Consider the following 22,891-nt stretch of genomic DNA (forward strand, 5'->3'; position numbering starts at 1 on the left):
TCAGGCTGAACCACGGAAGGCAGGCTCACCGGTTTGGATACTGGCAGGATGGTATTGGTTGGAAAGAATTTTCGCTTTTTTCTGGTTTTAACTACTGGAGCACTGCAAGTAAACGCAGGTCTGCAAACGAATGGAGCAGCTGGAGACAGAGAAGAACTGGAGGATGGAACAGGAGAGGGAGCGGTGGCTACAGAGGGCTCTTTTACAGGGTTAAAGGCAGGATAGGTGCAGCGAGTGGGAACAGGGTACTGACATGCGGTAGATAGCCAAGTATACTGGGCTGTAACTGGAGGAGCTGTTGGGAATACAGGAGTAGAGTTAGAAGCAGGACTGGGTTTTTGTAAGCTGACTGAGGCTGGGTGCAACAAGTCTGTCCATCTCTGCAGTATGGGTTGAACAAAGCTGCGCTTACACAAAGCCTGTCTGACCAATGACTGCACTGCGTTTATACAATCTCTTAGTGTCTGTGGTGAACATGTGGAATAACGCTCCAGAAAGTAACCCACATCATCCTCTAATAACCACACCAGGGACTCTACCTGGTCTGCACTAAATGGTGGCAAAAATTCATCCCTGCATTCGGGGGTACCAGATGAAACCAACTCTGCACAAACCTCAATCAAAGGCTGCACCTCAGAGAACACTGTGCCCTGATCTACTAGAACATGAGCAAGCCGTATACATTCTAGCAGTTCATCCCGGGGATACTCCTTCAGAGTTTGATAAGCATACTCCCTGTCATCAAACACTAGCAGATATAAATACGCAACCTCATCCAGATCCATCCTTCCCATCAACAAGCCAAGATGGCTTCCCTGTGCAGCCACTTCTGGTCAGGATTGGCCTTGGTGTAATGTCAGGGCTCCCAGGTATGACCAGAGGTGTGTGACTGAAGCAGGGAAACGCAGACTTCAGATATGTGATTAACAATGTAATTTATTAACACTAACAATACAAACATAAACGCAGTGCAATACTAAACATAATACAGTGCAAACAAACCCAACCACCCACAGATAACAGTACATACAAGCAAGCGTCGTCAGGCAGGCCGAGTCAATATCAATTGGGCAGGTAGGTACAGGGGGAGCAAGCGGAGAATGGTCGGGGTCACAGGCCAGGTTCAGCAGGTAGCAAGCAGCGTAGTACAGAGGGTCAGGCAGAGGGATGGTCAGGGTCACAAGCCAGGGATCAGAACAGGTAGCAAGCAGCGTAGTACAGAGGGTCAGGCAGAGGGATGGTCAGGGTCACAAGCCAGGGATCAGAACAGGTAGCAAAGGAACAGGATGCAGGACAGATACAGGGCCCAGGACAAACACAACACCAAGGCAGAGTCTGCAAGTCTGGCCATCCCTTAAATACACCAGTATCATCAGTTCCATGTGTTAGCTGGCTGAAAGGTTGAGTCTCTGATTGCTGGGAGCACCCGCTGGCCAGCCCTGGTACTGCAGATCAAAAGGCAGGTGAGTCCCACCATTGCTGGCCAGTCCATTCCTGACAGTAGGTGGTAGACCTTCCTCTATGTTCCCCATTAATTAATTGGGTGCCAAGTGTGGGTTACACAAGAGGACTACCCCCATGGTGGGTTCATATAGCTACACTAGGCACCTTGAACAGGGTCATACTCCTTACACATGGGGTACTCAATTCCGTTAGCATCAATGGCAGTGGTAGCAATCAGGGAACATTCAACCGTAAGGCGGGACTCTAACTTAGAGATGGCCATACATCGTGTACACTGGAACAATAAACTTTACTCCAGTTAACTGTCACATCCCCGTGTCAATGTACACCTTCACTGTATCTGTTCCATTTAGGATGGACAGGCTGAGCCTATGCCCACTTCCACCTGTCCAGTGTTCTCCACTACCTCCCAGTAGCGCGCACTTGACTTACTCTTGACCTCTGCATGGGATAGTACCGATCCACTCCCATTGCTAAGGGAGACAGACCCCTGCAGAAGGAGTGCAAACAACAACTCCCTCACTGCAAGAGGCTGTCCCATCTGTCACAGGTACACGGTTAATGACAAGCTGCTTGCCTGACTGTTGTCTTCCGTTACCCATGGTAACCATTTGCTACTTGCATTACACTCCTTTAGTAACTTTAGACGAGGCAAAACGCAAAGTTTGCAAGCTTTACTGAAATAGTTCAGAACATTACACAGTCCACAGTGTGAAACAGTTTTTCCCTAACATCCCTAATCCCTATTTCAGGCTTGTGTGCTGCCCCGGCATACCTGTAAAGGCAAAGTTCATATGTTAGAGTATCCATGGCTTGGCAGAGTACAGTAGCTGGCGTCTTCAGGACAGACTACAGGTTCCAGCAGTCACCCTACATGGCAGAAGGCCTTCTCAGGAGGTCCTCCCATGCCCTGGCATCGGTGACATTAGAAGAGGACAGATGGGACCCATGTTAGTTTCCATGAGGAAAAGCCCTGGGCTCTGGACCACTGTCTTTTTTTATAGGTACAGGACCAGTGAGTCGGACCCAAAAAATCCCACCAAAGAAAAACCTGGGAACACCATTAACCCCAACCCTCCTTTTCGGGGCAGCACCTATGTGGCTACTTTAACAACTTGCCCACACACCTATCAACCTTTGGAGGAACCCGAGTTGAGAATGGCTGCTTTTCAAGACTTTCACTGACCACACACCACCCTATAGTGTCCACTGCCTGACTGGGTAAGAGTCAGAGAGGGAATGGTGTATGTGGGGTGGTGGGGTGTGCTCAGTGTTGGCCACATTGGGATCTGGGGAAGGAATGAGATTTGTCCCAGTGAGGAGAAATGCCTGGGGCCCACAGGTGGCAAAATCCAGCCTTGTCTCAGAAAATTGATGCTCCATGATTACTTGACCAGTGAGCAAAATGTTCGATATTCACAAGAGTAGCAAAACCTGGCCTTTGCGTATATAGTGCCCTGAGCCAGATTTTGTGGTGTACCCCGAGTCAGTCATTAAAGTGTACCAGGTCAGATATTTAATAAAGAACATTGGTCGGGATGGAAATAAGGTGTGATCCTAGGGTTAATGAGCAGATATAGCCCCACCCTCCACTATATTTATTCTGATTGGTTCCTCTAAAACTATTTTGTTTCTTTTTTCTTCTAAAACATATACAAAGTCATGTCTTTTTTATTACACACCCTGAATGCATACTTGTTGATGGCTGACACCACGTCACGAAAGAGGATTTTGGAAGTAAAAGTGTGCCCGTGGTACACAATGGGTTCTCCGTTGGGGCCGTCCCAGGTGTCCACCTCCACGCAGCGGCAGCCTCTCTTCAGCGCCCTGTATGGGAAAAACAGAACATTGAAAGATATACAGTACATACAGTACCTGGCTGAGGTCACCATTCAAACAGAGAACTGCTCGCAATTATAAAATGAGATATTACATAAAAGCTGGGATTTCACTTTACTTCTGTGTAAATAAATTCCTGATGAGTCCCGATATCCAGGAACAGTCCTCCTATTACCATTAAAATGCCATCCACCAACTTTGCCTAGGCTTACATTATGCATTCAGTCTGCTGCAGGCAGGGAGAAGCATTTCCTCAGTCTCCTCTCCTCAGTGATCAGACTACAACACTGTAACTTTGGCCATACACCGACCAAAATTTGCCAGTCCCTGCTAAATTGGCCAAATCCCGCCAAAGAAAAACCTGGGAACACCATTAACCCGATCCGTCTATGAACAACTTAAAGTGTTACTAAACCCCGGACCCTGCATTCACTATATCTGGTCTCCACAGACCCTGCATTCACTATATCTGGTCTCCCCGGACCCTGCATTCACTATATCCGGTCTCCCCGGACCCTGCATTCACTATATCTGGTCTCTCCGGACACTGCATTCACTATATCCGCTCTCCCCGGACCCTGCATTCACTATATCCGCTCTCCCCGGACCCCGCATTCACTATATCCGCTCTCCCCGAACCCTGTATTCACTATATCTGGTCTACCCGGACCCTGCATTCACTATATCTGGTCTCCCCGGACCCCACATTCCCTATATCTGGTCTCCCCGGACCCTGCATTCACTATATCTGGTCTCCCTGGACCCTGCATTCACTATATCTGGTCTCCCCGGACCATGCATTCACTATATCTGGTCTCCCCGGACCCCGCATTCACTATATCTGGTCTCCCAGAACCCCGCATTCACTATATCTGGTCTCCCCGGACCCTGCATTCACTATATCCGCTCTCCCCGGACCCTGCATTCACTATATCCGGTATCTCTGGACCCTGCATTCACTATATCTGGTCTCCACGGACCCTGCATTAACTATATCCGGTCTCCCCGGACCCTGCATTCACTATATCTGGTCTCCCCGGACCCTGCATTCACTATATCTGGTCTCCCCGGACCCTGCATTCACTATATCCGCTCTCCCCGGACCCTGCATTCACTATATCCGGTCTTTCTGGACCCTGCATTCACTATATCTGGTCTCCCCGGACCCTGCATTCACTATATTCGGTCTCCCCAGACCCCGCATTCACTATATCTGGTCTCCCCGAACCCTGCATTCACTATATCCGGTCTCCCCGGACCCTGCATTCACTATATCTGGTCTCCCCGAACCCTGCATTCACTATATCCTGTCTCCCCGGACCCTGCATTCACTATATCTGGTCTCCACAGGCCCTGCATTCACTATATCCGCTCTCCCCAGACCCTGCATTCACTATATTTGGTCTCCCGGAACCTGCATTCACTATATCTGGTCTCCCCACAGTACACAGAACATGGAAATGCAATTATTTTAGTAAATATAAACCGCTAAATACCTTTTCTCATTAGCTGTATATAGCAGTCTTGTGACTTCTGTCAGTGTCCAGCAGAGTACAGGTTAAAGCTTGTAGGAGGAGTTTTCTTTCTAATCTAGGAGGATGCAGAACCCCTGACCTCTGTCTGGACAGTGCTGATTGGCTCTATGCTGATCACATGCACTCTCCCAAGAAAAAAAACCTCTCTAGCAATACACACAAAACTGAGCATGTGCATGTGACTACGGATTCAGTCTGTATCCGGTGGTCATTTCAACAAGAGGGGGGCAGAAAAGACAGGAGCTTTTTAATACAATGCAGAGGATTAACCCCTTAGGCTCCACGGTGAGTATAACAAGCATGTTTGACTGCATCTACAGGCTGATTGTACTGTTGTGGGTTCAGCAGAAGTGAGACCGGCCGGTTTGTGATATCGTCTTACTGACAAACTGATTCCAGACAATTGATAATATAAATATAATTGTATCCTTCCTGATAATGTCATTATCATTGTATCTCGATATATTGTATTATCCTGTATAATAATATAAAAAAATTAAAAAATATTATAAAAAAAATCTTCATTAATAATGAAATATAAATGTATCCTTATTGATAATGTAAATATAATTGAATCTTTATTCATTTAAATCAGAACTTTGCTCTCTCAATTAACACGGACGATTTATAATCCTCAGTCAGTAAACAGAAAAGTATATCATATTTACCAGGGGCGGACTGACCATTTGGAAACTCGGGCACTGCCCGAGGGCCCGGGGCAATAGGGGGCCCCATGAGATGCCCCTGGTACCTTTTTCATAAGCTTTTTTGAGTGTGGGCAAGGACACAGGGACCCCATGATCCCCTATTGCCCGGGGGCCTCATGAGTTGTCAGTCCACCCCTGATATTTACTTGTTTTAAACTTTTTTTTCCCTACATTTCTTCAATTACTTCCTGGTTTCCTGCCTAGGCAAAGGATGTCATTTTGCGCTGTGGAGTGTTTATATTTATATTTGATTGTTTTTTCCTTTCTTGAACAGCAGCATTTAGATTTTGATTGTAGTGTATATAATTTTTCTGTGGTGCAAGTTTATTTATTTTTATTCAAAGGATGTCATACATCCCAGAAGTCTTCAAGAGGGGAGGCAGGGTTCTCAGCTCAGCCAGTGCCTGAGCTAAGGGCAGATGGATTCCAGGAAGTAAATGTTACATTAAATCATCTGCCCTGACTCGAGATGGCCACTGCCAAAAGTGCCAGGGGGAGTTTTTCAAAATGATTTCCCAGTAAAATAAAGCCTGGAGGCACGGAGAGATAGGGGGAGTATCCTTACTGATAATGTAAATATTTACTGATCATGTAAATTAGGGCTTGACCGATTTGCTCAGACTAATAAACTTTGGAGCAGGGGTGGACTGACCATTTGGAAACTCGGGCACTGCCCGAGGGCCCGCGGTCTGTAGGGGGCCCCATGAGATGCCCCCGGTACCTTTTTCATAGGCTTTTTTGAGTTTGGGCAAGGACACAGGGGCCCCATGCTCCCCTATTGCCGGGGGCCCCATGAGTTGTCAGTCCGCCCCTGGTTTGGAGCCAGGGTTTTTTCTTTTAGCGTAGCTGTAGGGTTGTCAGTGGTCGCGGCAAGGCGACTTTTGGGTGACAAGCTTCATCTGATGCGATTGACCGCGTGACAATCACTGCAATACCACACCATGTTTTAGGTGACATTGAAAATAATGGCATCCGAACCTGCGTTTTGCGATCACAGCGATTCTGCCGCTGTCCCAAACCGCCCGGGTGTGGATGGAGCCGCCCTGGTTCACACATACGCGACTTTGGATGCAGATTCGCATGACAGGCTAGATATTATGTGTTTCTATTCAGGTGGTTCACAAAGATGTGATCCACACGCATCGTGTTTTGAGTGCCATTACAAAAAGGGTCCTGTGTGAGTATACATCGCTGCGTTCCAGATACGCAAGTGATAGAGAATAGTGGCATGCGGCGAGAAGTTTTCACATAGCATTGCTATTGACAGACGTTTTTGCAGGAATTTTTGCATTGAAGTCAATGGGAGGTGTTTTTGCATTGAAGTTAATGGGAGGCGATTTTACATTGAAGTCAATGGGATGTGTTCTTGCATTGAAATCAATGGGAGGCATTTTTGCATTGAAGGCAATGGGACACGTTTATGCATTGAAGTCATAAGGAGGCATTTTTGCTTTGAAGTCAATGGGATGCGATTTTACATTTACACATATATTTTACACAATGTAAATATATGTTTTTTTGCTTTGAAGTCAATGGAACACAATTTTACATTGAAGTCAATGGGAGATGTTTTTTTATTGAAGTCAATGGGAGGCATTTTTGCATTGAAGGAAATGGGAGGTGTGTTTGCATTAAAGGCAATGGGAGGCGATTTTACATTGAAGTCAATGGGGGGTGTTTTTGCATTGAAGTCAATGGAAGCCATTTTTGCATTGAAGGCAATAGGACACGATTATGCACTGAAGTCATAAGGAGGCGTTTTTTCTTTGAAGCCAATGGGACGCGATTTTACATTTACAGATATATTTTACATAATGTAAATATATGTGTCTTTGCTTTGAAGTCAATGGGATGCAATTTTACATTGAAGTCAATGGGAGGTGTTTTGCATTGAAGTCAATGGGAGGCATTTTTGCATTGAAGTCAATGGGAGGCATTTTTGCATTGAAGTCAATGGGAGGTGTTTTTGCATTGAAGTCAATGGGAGTAGATTTTACATTGAAGTCAATGGGAGGCATTTTTGTATTGAAGGCAATGGGACACGATTATGCATTGAAGTCATAAGGAGGCGTTTTTGCTTTGAAGTAAATGGGACGCGATTTTGCATTGAAGTCAATAGGATGTGATTTTGCATTGAAGTCAGTGGGAGGCAGTGTGTGAACCCAGGTGCCAGGACGCAATTTCTAGTCGCCATGGCGACCTGGCAACAGGAATTTCTCAAGCCCTAATTATAAATACAATTGTATCCTTTACTGATAATGTAAATACAATTGTATCTTCTTTAATAATGTAACTATAATTGTATCCTTATTGATAATGCAAATATAATTTTATCATTATTAATAATGTAACCATAAAATGTATCCTTATTTAAAATGTAAATATTTTTGTATCCTAATTAATAATGTAAATATATGTGTATCCTTGTTAATTATGTAACTATAAATATATCCACATTAGTAATGTAAATATATGTGTATCCTTCATAAAAAAGTAAATATAATTGGATTCTTGCTGATAATGTAACTAGAATTGTATCCTTATTGGATAGTGCAGATATAATTTTAACATTATTAATAATGTAACCATAAAATGTATCTTTGTTAAAAATTTAAATATAATTGTATCCTCATTAATAATGTAAATATACGTGTATTCTTATTAGTATTGTAACTATAACTGTATCCTTATTGATAATGTAAATATAATTGTACCCGCATTAATAATATAATTATGTGTGTATTCTTATTAATTATACAAATATAATTGTATCCTCTTTAATAATGTAACTAGAATTGTATTCTTATTGATAATGCAAATATAATTTTATCATTATTAATAATGTAACCATAAAATGTATCCTTGTTAAAAATGTAAATATAATTGTATCCTCACTAATAATGTAAATATATGTGTATTCTTGTTAATTATGTAATTATATTTGTATCCTTATTAATAATGTAACTGTAAATATATCTACATTAATAATGTAAATATATGTGTATCCTTAATAAAAAAGTAAATATAATTGGATTCTTGCTGATAATGTAATTATAATTGTATCCTCTTTAATAATGTAAATATACATGTATCCTTACTGATAAACGTACCTGTATCCTAATTAATAATGTAAATATCATTTTATCCTCATTAATTATGTAAATATAATTGTATTCTTATTAATAATGTCATTGTTTCCACTCTTTTGATGTTTGGTTTTAAACCAAAAAAAAAACACAACAAAACCTCAATATCAGTTATCTGTGAAATAAATCCAACCACTTGTAACACATCTTTTTGTCTATGGGAGAATCAGCTGTGCCAATCTTTCTTGTGTTTACATTTTTGTTACATATTTGTTTCTGAATCACCACAGGATGCAAAATTTGAACAATCAAAGATCGTTAATCATTGATCATTGTAAAATAAACTTTAGATTTACCAAAACTATGTAATATGAGGACCTACCTAATTTATTAATCAATTTGTATCCAATCAGGCAGGGTCTTGAACTACATAGTTGTTGGTAGATCTAAGATTGTAATGTGTGTGATGAGCTTTAGACTTAATTTACGCTTGCAATTGGGTGGCGGTAAAAACATGCAGTTGAGCCATGATTTTATGGCCCACTAACCATTCCTCCTAAGCTGTAAAGGCAACCATACAGGAGTATGCAAATGACGCAGCAGCAAAGCTTTCCATCATGGCACAAATGATCTCAAGCCAGGGTTACAGTGCAGTGGTGAGGACTGTTAGGAATTAAAACAGACAGCAAGGAGACATAACACCTCCTCATTGCCCCTCAAATGCCCTCTGAAGAGCGATCCACCATGGACTGGTAATTAAAGGGCAATACCAGTTTAAATGAGTGCTTACTCTGTAGACACTCCTCCCCAAGCCCACAATAAGCAGTAAGGGGGAGAAAAGGGACTTTTAGTGCGCACAATAGAAAACAAGGTTATAAAATGTCACAAAACTTTATTAGTACAGATTGAAAACACATATAAATTGTCATATTCCATAAACCACATGTTCTAATGGCATTCCTTGCATGTAAATACAGTATAGGCATTTTCGGATCGACGCGTTTTCCTCAGGTTCCCTCTTTTGCACACGTTGGCCGTGTTTCTGATCTATGAAAAGTGATCATAAACACAATATATACATAAACTTGTAATTAACACAAAACAGAAAAAGTCAAAATACATGAAATATACATATGAAAAAAATCACATCTACTGTATATATACATCACATACATGTGAGACAAGAAGGTGGGGGAAAGGGGTAGGGAAAAGGAGGAATAAAAAGGGGGGTTACAAGTCTCCCCATGGTCAGTGAGAGTGGGGCCAGCATTGCAGGCCCACATGGAAGAAAAATAAATTTTAAATATATTTTAAAAATATTCTTCCCAAATATATTGAAATATATTTCAAATGCTACAATTTTGGCCATATTCAATATTTTTAAAAATATATTTCAATATATATATATATATATACTGCATGTTGAAATGCGTTTCTATTACAAAATATATGAAAAATATTTTTAAAAATACATCTCAAATATACTGTATGTCTTTAAAAATACAAATCTAAATTTTTGGAATGCATTTACAAATATATATGTAAAAAAAAATATATATATATACATGTTGAAATGTATTTTTTATATATTACAAAACATATGAAAAATATTTTTTTAAATATCTTTTTTTAAATATATGCTTCTGATTTTTTTTAACATATAAAAAAGGCATTTTAACATATATTTTTACATATATCTAAAAATGCATTCCAAAAATGTAGATTTGTATTTTTAAAGACATGCAGTATATTTGAAATATATTTTTAAAAATATTTTTCATCTATTTTGTAATAACGCATTTCAACATGCAGTATATATATATATATTTATTGAAATATATTTTTAAATATATTGAATATGGCCAAAATTGTAGTATTTCAAATATATTTTTCTTCCATATGGGGGGGGGGGGGGTGGGGTGGAAAGGAAAAACCATAAAGCCAGACCCAACACATACCTGAGGACAGGTGAACCAAAGAGCCTCAATCTTAGGGAGTTTTTCTCATGGCTAGATGGTATGCATAGGATTGCGGCTCTTCAATTCACCTGTCCTCAGGTAAGTGTTGGGTCCGGCTTTATGATTGGTCCTTTCCACCCCCCCAATGCTGACCCCACTCTCACTGACAATGGGGGGACATGCACCCCCCCTTTCTTTCTCCTTTCCCCTTCCCCTTTCCCCCACATGTATGTGATGTATATATGGATGTGATTTTTTTTCATGTGTATATTTCATATATTTTTACTTTTTCTTTTTTGTGTTAATTACAAGTTTATGTTTATATTAGATTGTAAGCTCCCAGGATCAGGGCCCTCCTATCCCTCTTGTATTGAACTGTATTGTTGCTGTATTGTCTCCCATTATATTGTAAAGCGCTGAGCAAACTGTTGGCGCCATATAAATCCTGTATAATAATAATAATATTGTATCGGTGATCACTTTTCATAAATCAGAAACATTGCAAATGTGTGCGAAAGGTGTGGATGCTGAAGGAGCGAACTTACTACGAAACATGTTAATCCGCACACGCTTATATTTACATGCAAGAAATGTCATTTGTACATGTGGGTTATGGAACATGGCAATTTTTTGTGTGTTTTTTAATCTGTACCAATACATTTTTGTGACATTTTATAAACGTGTTTTCTATTGGTGGCTCACTGAAGGTCCCCAATAAAGTATTTCTCTCCCTTACTGCTTACTGTGGGCCTGGGGAGGAGTGTCTCATACTGTGCCGATAGGGTGCCCCAGAGTATAAATCCATAATGCTAGGAGGGCCTCACCATTATTAACATTTTCTCTACAATTTTCTCTGCGCTGTGATATTATGTGAATGGGCTCAGGGCTGTGGATATGGGGGTACCACCAGTCCTCCTGTATGGGGTCCAGGCCAGCAGGGGGGCCCAGGCAGCTGGGTGAATTGGATCTGGGCAGGGGGGTGATTGGTAAGGCAGGGGGGGTAATTACTGGAACTGATCCCCTGTATGGCTCTGCAGCAGCTGAATGCTGACTTCTCCTCTCCCTCCCGCTGGCTTTCAGCTGCTGCAGGGAGAGACATACAGGGGATTGGTTCCAGTAAATGCTCCCCCGCCTTGCCGATCATTTCCCTGCCCTGATCTGATTCACCAAGCTGCTCTTCCTGTACACCATATGTTTCCCCCTGCTGCCCAGCCCCCCCCCCCTGTGTGCCCCCACCCTCTCAGTGCTGCTGGCTTCCCCCTTCTCCTTCCCACCAGCAGCTGCAAGCACACAATAGACACCTTCAGAATGGAAAGTGGGGTAAGGTTCCGGTAATTATGATACATTTACCAAACCCTTTCATGAATGAACACAATGAGTGATCGGTACTGATCACTCACTGTGTTCATTCGTAACTGAAGCACAGTAAACTTTGTTTTTGTTTTGGTGGGGGCTGTCAGGTTGACTGTATGGGTTCCCAAGGTTTCTAACAGCAGCCCTGAATGGGTTAAATCCAAAAAAAAAAGAAAAAAAAGGTTTTTTTTTCTTTTTTTTATGTTGGTTAGACTGGATGGACTAGTGTCTTTTTTCAACCAGATTAACAATGACTGTGTACGGATATTTGCTGTCTTTATTCAGCTTCTGTTCTGAGACCAAATTACGTCAATATCCAGGGCAATTCATTTTATTTATAGTATCACTGAAGACAATTTTTGTTTTAGTTTTGGACAGAGTGAAGAGAGATTGGAACACTTGTCAGATGATGATTGCTGTCTGTGTCCCCAATAGGGAGATCCACTCTGTGTCCTGTTTACTTTTATCACTGAAAGTGACAGAAAACGCCAAATTCTGGGTTGTTACTAGATCAGGGATAGAGAGGAAATCTTCCAATGGGGAGACTAGTTCTGGCGACAACCAAAGATTCTCTGACTTTGTAGGGATTTAATCTCACTTCCACTTGCTGTAGGACAGGAAGTGACGAGAAATCTCCCCATAACTGACAAAGGGTTATACCCCTCCATCCTTTTCCAAAATGGAAAAACATTTTTGCTTTTAGTTCTACTTTAAGTATATCTAAAGCCAAACCACTTTTAGTTAGATATTATGGTAAATGGTTACAACCCCATCAAATTTTTTTTCTACTGTCTGTTTCCCATTGGGGAGATTTCTCTTCACTTCCTGTCCTGGAGACACAGCAGGCAGCGGGGAGAAATCTCTCCAAAGTTAGGGAAAGCCTCTCTAGAACAAGTGTCCCCATTTATCCTCATCTCTTGTTTGGTGACAACTAGGGATGAATACGAGTTCACATTCGAACCCACATTTGTCCTAGCCTGGAAGGTAACTGCAAGTGCTCGGCCAATTAGATGATAGTGGGGGATTCTCCAACCCGCACAAAAGGGCAAGAATGCTCACGACATCATTCACCTAATATAGTCATGTGGCCATATTGGGTCAATGATGTCAGGAGTGTTCTAGCCTCTTTGTGCACAAGCACCTGTGAAAGGAGGAATCCCCCACTTGCAGCAGTTTGGCATGGACAGCAACCTTCCAGGTTCAGACTCCTCTCTTGTATTAAAAGAGGTATAGACTCCAGATCCCCCCCCCCCCCGGTACAAATCATTAGTGAGACCTCATCTGAAATATGCAGTTCAGTTTTGGGCACCAATTCACAAAGAGAACATTGGGGAACTGGAGAAAGTACAGAGAAGGGCAACCAAACTGATAAGAGGCATGGAGGAGATCAGTTATGAGGAAAGATTAGAGGAACTGAATGTATTCTCTACTGAGAGGAGGAGATTAAGGGGGGATATGATCTCCATGTATAATACATAAGGGGGGATATGATCTCCATGTATAATACATAAGGGGGGATATGATCTCCATGTATAATACATAAGAGGGGATATGATCTCCATGTATAATACATAAGGGGGGATATGATCTCCATGTATAATACATAAGGGGGGATATGATCTCCATGTATAATACATAAGGGGGGATATGATCTCCATGTATAATACATAAGGGGGGATATGATCTCCATGTATAATACATAAGGGGGGATATGATCTCCATGTATAATGCATAAGGGGGGATATGATCTCCATGTATAATACATAAGGGGGGATATGATCTCCATGTATAATACATAAGGGGGGATATGATCTCCATGTATAATACATAAGGGGGGATATGATCACCATGTATAATACATAAGGGGGATATGATCACCATGTATAATACATAAGGGGGGATATGATCACCATGTATAATACATAAGGGGGGATATGATCGCCATGTATAATACATAAGGGGGGATATGATCTCCATGTATAATACATAAGGGGGGATATGATCTCCATGTATAATACATCAGGGGGATATGATCTCCATGTATAATACATAAGGGGGGATATGATCTCCATGTATAATACATAAGGGGGGATATGATCTCCGTGTATAATACATAAGGGGGGATATGATCTCCATGTATAATACATAAGGGGGGATATGATCTCCATGTATAATACATAAGGGGGGATATGATCTCCGTGTATAATACATAAGGGGGGATATGATCACCATGCAGGGGCGGACTGACCATTTGGAAACTCGGGCACTGCTTGAGGGCCCGGGGTCAGTAGGGGGCCCCATGATATGCCCTTGGTACCTTTTTCGTAGGCTTTTTTGAGTTTGGGCAAGGACACAGGGTCCTCATGATCCCCTAATGCCCGGGGGCCCCATGAGTTGTCAGTCTGCCCCTGTCACCATGTATAATACATAAGGGGGGATATGATCTCCGTGTATAATACATAAGGGGGGATATGATCTCCATGTATAATACATAAGGGGGGATATGATCTCCATGTATAATACATAAGGGGGGATATGATCTCCGTGTATAATACATAAGGGGGGATATGATCACCATGCAGGGGCGGACTGACCATTTGGAAACTCGGGCACTGCTTGAGGGCCCGGGGTCAGTAGGGGGCCCCATGATATGCCCTTGGTACCTTTTTCGTAGGCTTTTTTGAGTTTGGGCAAGGACACAGGGTCCTCATGATCCCCTAATGCCCGGGGGCCCCATGAGTTGTCAGTCTGCCCCTGTCACCATGTATAATACATAAGGGGGGATATGATCTCCATGTATAATACAAAAGGGGGGATATGATCTCCATGTATAATACATAAGGGGGATATGATCTCCATGTATAATACATAAGGGGGGATATGATCTCCATGTATAATACATAAGGGGAGATATGATCACCATGTATAATATATAAGGGGGGATATGATCTCCATGTATAATACATAAGGGGGGATATGATCACCATGTATAATACATAAGGGGGGATATGATCTCCATGTATAATACATAAGGGGGGATATGATCTCCATGTATAATACATAAGGGGGGATATGATCTCCATGTATAATACATAAGGGGGGGATATGATCTCCATGTATAATACATAAGGGGGGATATGATCACCATGTATAATACATAAGGGGGGATATGATCACCATGTATAATACATAAGGGGGGATTTGATCTACATGTATAATACATAAGGGGGGGATATGATCTCCATGTATAATACATAAGAGGGATATGATCTCCATGTATAATACATAAGGGGGGATATGATCACCATGTATAATACATAAGGGGGGATATGATCTCCATGTATAATACATAAGGGGGGGATATGATCTCCATGTATAATACATAAGGGGGGGGGGGATAGGATCTCCATGTATAATACATAAGGGGGGATATGATCACCATATATAATACATAAGGGGGGATATGATCACCATGTATAATACATAAGGGGGGATTTGATCTACATGTATAATACATAAGGGGGATATGATCTCCATGTATAATACTTAAGGGGGGATATGATCTCCATGTATAAATACATCAGTGGTTCATATAGTGAACTCGGTGTAGTTATTCACCCTGAGGATATCACAGAGGACAAGGGGGCACTCTTTACATCTGGAGGAAAAGAGATTTAATCTCCAAACACGGAAAGGTTTCTTCACAGTGAGAGCTGTGAAAATGTGGAATAGACTCCCTCAAGAGTAGGCTCTGGCCAGCTCAGTGGATTGCTGTAGGAAAGTTCTGGATTCTTTCTTAGACACACAAAATATAACTGGATACTAACATTTATAGGTAAAGTTGATCCAGGGAATATCCGATTGCCTCTCGGGGGATCAGGAAGGAGTTTTTTTCCCCTGCAGGAGCATATTGGATCATGTTTTGTTGGGTTTTTTGCCTTCCTCTGGATCAACTGTGGGTGTAGGATTATAACTTTTTTTAGTTTTTTTGTGGTCAAACTGGATGGACTTTTGTCTTTTTTCAGCCAGACTAACTATGTAACCTCAAGCTCATCGATAGTGACAACATTACCATGAATTCATTAATATTATATTGTAAAGCGCTGAGCAAACTGTTGGCGCTATATAAATCCTGTATAATAATAATAATAATAATAATTGGATTCTCATCAATTTCTGTCCCAGTGACAAATATAAAGGTTGATTTTTTGTTTATTTGTCACCCTAGCCAGGGCAGAACATGCTATGAATGCACACAGTAAGTGGAACAGTGATGTACTATCACTCACCGGATGTAGCCCTCCACACTGCTCTGACCACGGAGCTGGTCCTCCATCAGGTAGGTATTATGGGAGGAGGAGATGAAATAGTTGCACAGCGGTTGTGTCATGTCTTGGTAGAGCGGCGTGTGGCTCACATTAAATATGGACCCCTCCAGAGACAACAAATATATGAGAAAGCCATCAATGCTCAGAGCGTGGAGCTTCTTTGCTACAAAGGAGAAATATATCTGTATTAATGAGCTTGTCTCAGTTAAGTTGAAATAAAGCCAGGCCAGGGGCGGACTGACCATTTAGAAACTCGGGCACTGCCCGAGGGCCCGGGGTCAGTAGGGGGCCCCATGAGATGCCCCTGGTACCTTTTTCATAGGCTTTTTTGAGTTTAGGCAAGGACACAGGGGCCCCATGATCCCCTGTTGCCCGGGGGCCCCATGAGTTGTCAGTCCACACCTGAGCCAGGCAACATACAGATGCAACTGGTGCATTGCTAATCCTGTAAATCTACCCTCCAATGCTGATTTCCCACAGCTGGACATGTGACCAGACGCCCAGGCATTTGTCACCTGATCTCTGCTGAAGGGGTTTAGCTGACTGAGGTTTAGATGCTTGGTGGCTTTGCATAAGCAGGCATTTGGTCATGTGACCAGCTGTTGTCAAACACCCGACCCAAACTATGTCAATAAAGATTAACAAAAGTTTGACTTTTTGACATATTTGGTTCACGGCATGTATGATACTACAGTGCCATCTGAGGTTTGGCGTTTGGAAATGTTTCCCGCAAAGAAACAGATGTAAGGAGATGATGGAAGTAGGAAGGGTGATGTCCATGTGGGAATGGCTACAAAACGTTGTAAATAAAAAAAATAGCAGCACAAAGTGAAAGGGGGTCTTCATCTTGGGACAACATGAACTCTACACTACAAGACAGTCGAATCAGCATTGTGCTTTCCTTTGAAGGGTTAATGACTGAAGTCCTGTTCAAGGAGGACATTGTGGACCAGCTATAACAGTAGCTAAGTGACTTTCATTTTACCTATACAGCATACATATACAATTGGCATTTGGTCATGTGACCAGTGGCCCTGAAAACCCAGAGCAGAGTTTTTCGCAGGACAGCTAAGTATTTGCTACAGGTATACACAGCATTGTTTCAGACACTCTTTAGATTTTATTAGTTTCACTCACACTGCGCATGGTTGAACTGAAACGTGTCCGAGTTTGAGAGTCCTCCCTCCGCACTCCCCCGCTGGTTTGCTACTGTGTTACATCAGTATATATATGTATATAGCCAGATTGGGATTTTTTTTCCAGATTGACATAAAATAAATCTGTTGGTTTTCATGTTTTTTTGGGCAACTATGTGGCAAATGAGGTTTAATGTTGATAAATGTAAGGTTATGCACTTGGGGGCTAAGAATATGCATGCATCATACATACTGGGGGGGTACAACTGGGGGGAGGGGTCAATGGTGGAGCAGGATCTGGGGGTTCTGGTAAATCACAAGCTTAATAATGGCAGCAATGTCAAGCTGCGGGTTCTAAAGCGAGCAAAATCCTCTCTTGTATTAAAAGAGGTATAGACTCCAGAGAGAGAGATATCATTTCCCCCGGTACAAATCATTAGTAAGACCTCATCTGGAATATGCAGTTCAGTTTTGGCCACTAATTCACAAAAAGAACATTGGGGAACTGGAGAAAGTACAGAGAAGGGCAACCAAACTGATGAGGCATGGAGGAGATCAGCTATGAGGAAAGATTAGAGGAACTGAATTTATTATCTCTCGAGAAGAGGAGATTAAGGGGGGATATGATCTCCATGTATAATACATAAGGGGGGATATGATCACCATGTATAATATATAAGGGGGGATATGATCTCCATGTATAATACATAAGGGGGATATGATCTCTATGTATAATACATAAGGGGGGGATATGATCTCCATGTATAATACATAAGGGGGGATATGATCTCCATGTATAATACATAAGGGGGGATATGATCACCATGTATAATACATAAGGAGGATATGATCTCCATGTATAATACATAAGGGGGGATATGATCTCCATGTATAATACATAAGGGGGATGTGATCACCATGTATAATACATAAGGGGGATATGATCTCCATGTATAATACATAAGGGGGGATATGATCACCATGTATAATACATAAGGGGGATATGATCTCCATGTATAATACATAAGGGGGGATATGATCTCCATGTATAATACATAAGGGGGATGTGATCACCATGTATAATACATAAGGGGGTATGATCTCCATGTATAATACATAAGGAGGGATATGATCTCTGTGTATAATACATAAGGGGGGATATGATCTCCATGTATAATACATAAGGGGGGGATATGATCTCCATGTATAATACATAAGGGGGATATGATCTCCATGTATAATACATAAGGGGGGATATGATCTCCATGTATAATACATAAGGGGGATATGATCTCCATGTATAATACATAAGGGGGGATATGATCACCATGTATAATACATAAGGGGGATATGATCTCCATGTATAATACATAAGGGGGATATGATCTCCATGTATAATACATAAGGGGGGATATGATCTCCATGTATAATACATAAGGGGGGATATGATCACCATGTATAATACATAAGGGGGATATTATCTCCATGTATAACACATAAGGGGGGATATGATCTCCATGTATAATACATAAGGGAGGATATGATCTGCATGTATAATACATAAGGGGGGGGGGAGATATGATCTCCATGTATAATACACAAGGGGGATATGATCTTTATGTATAATACATAAGGGGGATATGATCTTTATGTATAATACATAAGGGGGATATGATCTCCATGTATAATACATAAGGGGGGATATGATCACCATGTATAATACATAAGGGGGGATATGATCTCCATGTATAATACATAAGGGAGGATATGATCTGCATGTATAATACACAAGGGGGGATATGATCGGCATGTATAATACACAAGGGGGGGATATGATCTCCATGTATAATACATAAGGGGGGATATGATCTCCATGTATAATACATAAGGGGAGATATGATCTCCATGTATAACACATAAGGGGGGATATGATCTGCATGTATAATACATAAGGGGGGGGGGATATGATCACCATGTATAATACATAAGGGGGGGGGGATATGATCACCATGTATAATACATTTAGGGGGGCATGATCTGCATGTATAATACATAAGGGGGGGATATGATCACCATGTATAATACATAAGGGGGGGATATGATCTCCATGTATAATACATAAGGGGGATATGATCTCCATGTATAATGCATAAGGGGGGATATGATCTCCATGTATAATACATAAGGGGGGATATGATCACCATGTATAATACATAAGGGGGGATATGATCACCATGTATAATACATAAGGGGGGGGGGATATGATCTCCATGTATAATACATAAGGGGGGAAATTATCTTCATGTATAATACATAAGGGGTATATGATCCCCATGTATAATACACAAGGGGGGGATATGATCTTCATGTATAATACATAAGGGGGGATATGATCTCCATGTATAATACATAAGGGGGGATATGATCTCCATGTATAATACATAAGGGGGGATATGATCTCCATGTATAATGCATAAGGGGGGATATGATCTCCATGTATAATACATAAGGGGGGATATGATCACCATGTATAATACATAAGGGGGGATATGATCACCATGTATAATACATAAGGGGGGATATGATCGCCATGTATAATACATAAGGGGGGATATGATCTCCATGTATAATACATAAGGGGGGATATGATCTCCATGTATAATACATAGGGGGGGATATGATCACCATGTATAATACATAAGGGGGGATATGATCTCCATGTATAATACATAAGGGGGGATATGATCTCCATGTATAATACATAAGGGGGGATATGATCTCCATGTATAATACATAAGGGGGGATATGATCTCCGTGTATAATACATAAGGGGGGATATGATCTTCATGTATAATACATAAGGGGGATATGATCTCCATGTATAATACATAAGGGGGGATATGATCTCTATGTATAATACATAAGGGGGGATATGATCTCCATGTATAATACATAAGGGGTATATGATCTCCATGTATAATACATAAGGGGGGGGATATGATCTCCATGTATAATACATAAGGGGGGATATGATCACCATGTATAATACATAAGGGGGGATATGATCTCCATGTATAATACATAAGGGGGGATATGATCACCATGTATAATACATAAGGGGGATATGATCTCCATGTATAATACATAAGGGGGGATATGATCTCCATGTATAATACATAAGGGGGGGATATGATCTCCATGTATAATACATAAGGGGGATATGATCACCATGTATAATACATAAGGGGGGATATGATCACCATGTATAATACATAAGGGGGGATATGATCTCCATGTATAATACATAAGGGGGTATATGATCTCCATGTATAATACATAAGGGGGATATGATCATCATGTATAATACATAAGGGGGATATGATCTCCATGTATAATACATAAGGGGGGATATGATGTCCATGTATAATACATAAGGGGGATATGATCTCCATGTATAAATACATGAACTCGGTGTAGAGCTATTCGGTGTAATAAAGTGAACTCGGTGTAGAGTCATTCACCCTGAGGTCATCACAGAGGACAAGGGAGCACTCTTTACGTTTAAAAATGTCCTGGATTGTTTCTTGGATATACAGAATATAACTGGATACTAACATTTATAGGTAAAGTTGATCCAGGGAATATCCGATTAGGAAGGAATTTTTTTCCCTGCAGGAGTAAATTGGATCATGCTTTGCTGGGAGTTTTTTTTGCCTTCCTCTGGATCAACTCTTGGTATAGCATTATAACTTTTTTTTTAATGAATGAACTAAGTGGACTTTTGTCTTTTTTCAGCCAGACTAACTATGTAGCTATGTACAGTAACTATGAGTAAACAACATCAATTTTTCCTGTGGGAACAGCTCTCAAACAATTGCCATTGGAACAATGTTTGCACATCTTCTGATACAATGGGGAAATTAATACTATTGCCATATATTAGGTAATGTAGAAGTTGGGCAAGGCAGTGTACGCATTTTAAGCTATTACTTTTGTTTTAGAGAAGCTTTAGTCAAACACCGGACCCAAACTATGCCAATAAATAAATCTTTAACTCATGGCATTGTTTGACACTACAGTGCCATCTGGGGTTTGGATTTGGGAAATGATTCCCTCAAACAAATTGATGTAAGAAAATGATGGAAGTAGAAAGGGTTACACCCATCTGGGAATGGCTAACAAACTTTCTAAATAAATAGCCAGCAGCACAAACGAGAAGGGGGCCTTCATCTTGGGATGACACGGAATCTATACTACAAGAAAATTAGATAAGCATACCACTTTCCTTCAAACTCTTACTGCCTCAAGTCCTGTTCAAGGAGGAAATTGTGGACCAGCTATAGCAGAAGCTAAGTGATAATTAGTGTACCCTTACTGCATACATATTATTGTTAGTGTAAGGGACCGCCCGGCGGTACCACCAGCGCTCCACTGAGTAGGCGTCCCCAGAGCACAGAGTCTAAGTCCCAGGGCACTTGTTCACCAGGGCCCCTGATGGTGGGGATGGACTTGGAGCACCCTGAGACCAGGTCGTGGCTACTGGGTATACCCGTCAGTGGTAGTGGTATACGCCGGGGGCACCCACGGAGGAGAGCCTGATATGAGGAGGTCTGAAGACCCTGCTGAGAGGGATGGATGGATGGCTGAGCAAGTGCGAAGTCAGGCAGGCCGGGTCGGTAACTAAGAGGACGGTGCAGTACAAGGCAGCGGGCAGAGAATAGTCGGGTCACACGCCAGGTCAGCAACAGCAGGTGAGATCCAATAGGAGGCATCCAGGAGAGAGGTCAGGCAAAGCAAGGGTCAGGACAGAATATAGTAAGGTCAGGTACAATCCGGGTCAATAACTTACAAGGCACAGGTTCGCAGGTTCAGGAATACAGGGAAGACCAGAAGGCACTGAATGACAGCTCAGGGCCATTTAAATATCCCGCCCTGTGCTGTCATTGGTGCCACACGCGTGCCCGCGATCTCCACTGCGCATGCACGAACTCGATTGCCGCGGTCGGCCAGGTCCCAGTGCCCACGTCCCTGCACAGGGCGATGCACTGCGCCTGCGCCAAGCCCAGCGCTGCGGCGATCCCCGACAGTTAGTGTTAATAAGGCGAGTTAGCGTGTGTGTGTGTACTGTATGCCCTATATTGTCTTCCTACAATTGTAAGCAGTCGGTATATGCAACATTCATATTCATATACTACAGTTTGTTTTTCAGTTCCTTGCTTTAGCGAAAAGCAAAGCAGCTATAAGCAAGTGTTTTCAGGCACACTTACATCATCACCTCTGCCAATCACAGCACAGTGATCGCTGCCTCTGTGCTGAGCAGGGGTAGACTGACCATTCGTGCACTTGGGCACTGCCCAAGGGCCCAGGGTCAGTAGGGGGTCCCATGGGATGCCCCTAGTACCTTTCATAGCCTTTTTTGGGTGTGGTTTGAGTGTGAGTGAGGACACAGGGGCCCCATGATCCCCTATTGCCCGGGGGCCCCATG

At 41.9% G+C, this 22,891-nt stretch overlaps 1 protein-coding gene across 2 annotated transcripts in view; it reads right to left on the reverse strand.

Moving 5' to 3' along the window:
• PLCD4 (phospholipase C delta 4) overlaps positions 1-22,891 on the reverse strand; it is a 121,093-nt gene that overhangs the window by 37,089 nt on the left and 61,113 nt on the right. For both annotated transcript variants that reach the window (XM_089662589.1, XM_089662588.1), the window contains 2 exons: positions 16,232-16,433; positions 3,147-3,291 (listed from right to left, as the gene is read on the reverse strand). In XM_089662589.1, the coding sequence (XP_089518715.1) occupies positions 3,147-3,291; positions 16,232-16,433 (347 nt within the window). The remainder of the gene's footprint in view (positions 1-3,146; positions 3,292-16,231; positions 16,434-22,891) is intronic.

The sequence above is a fragment of the Staurois parvus genome, unplaced genomic scaffold (assembly GCF_062004578.1).
Source record: "Staurois parvus isolate SC_StPar_1 unplaced genomic scaffold, SC_StPar_1.0 ptg001495l, whole genome shotgun sequence".
Classification (NCBI taxonomy): Eukaryota; Metazoa; Chordata; class Amphibia; order Anura; family Ranidae; genus Staurois; species Staurois parvus.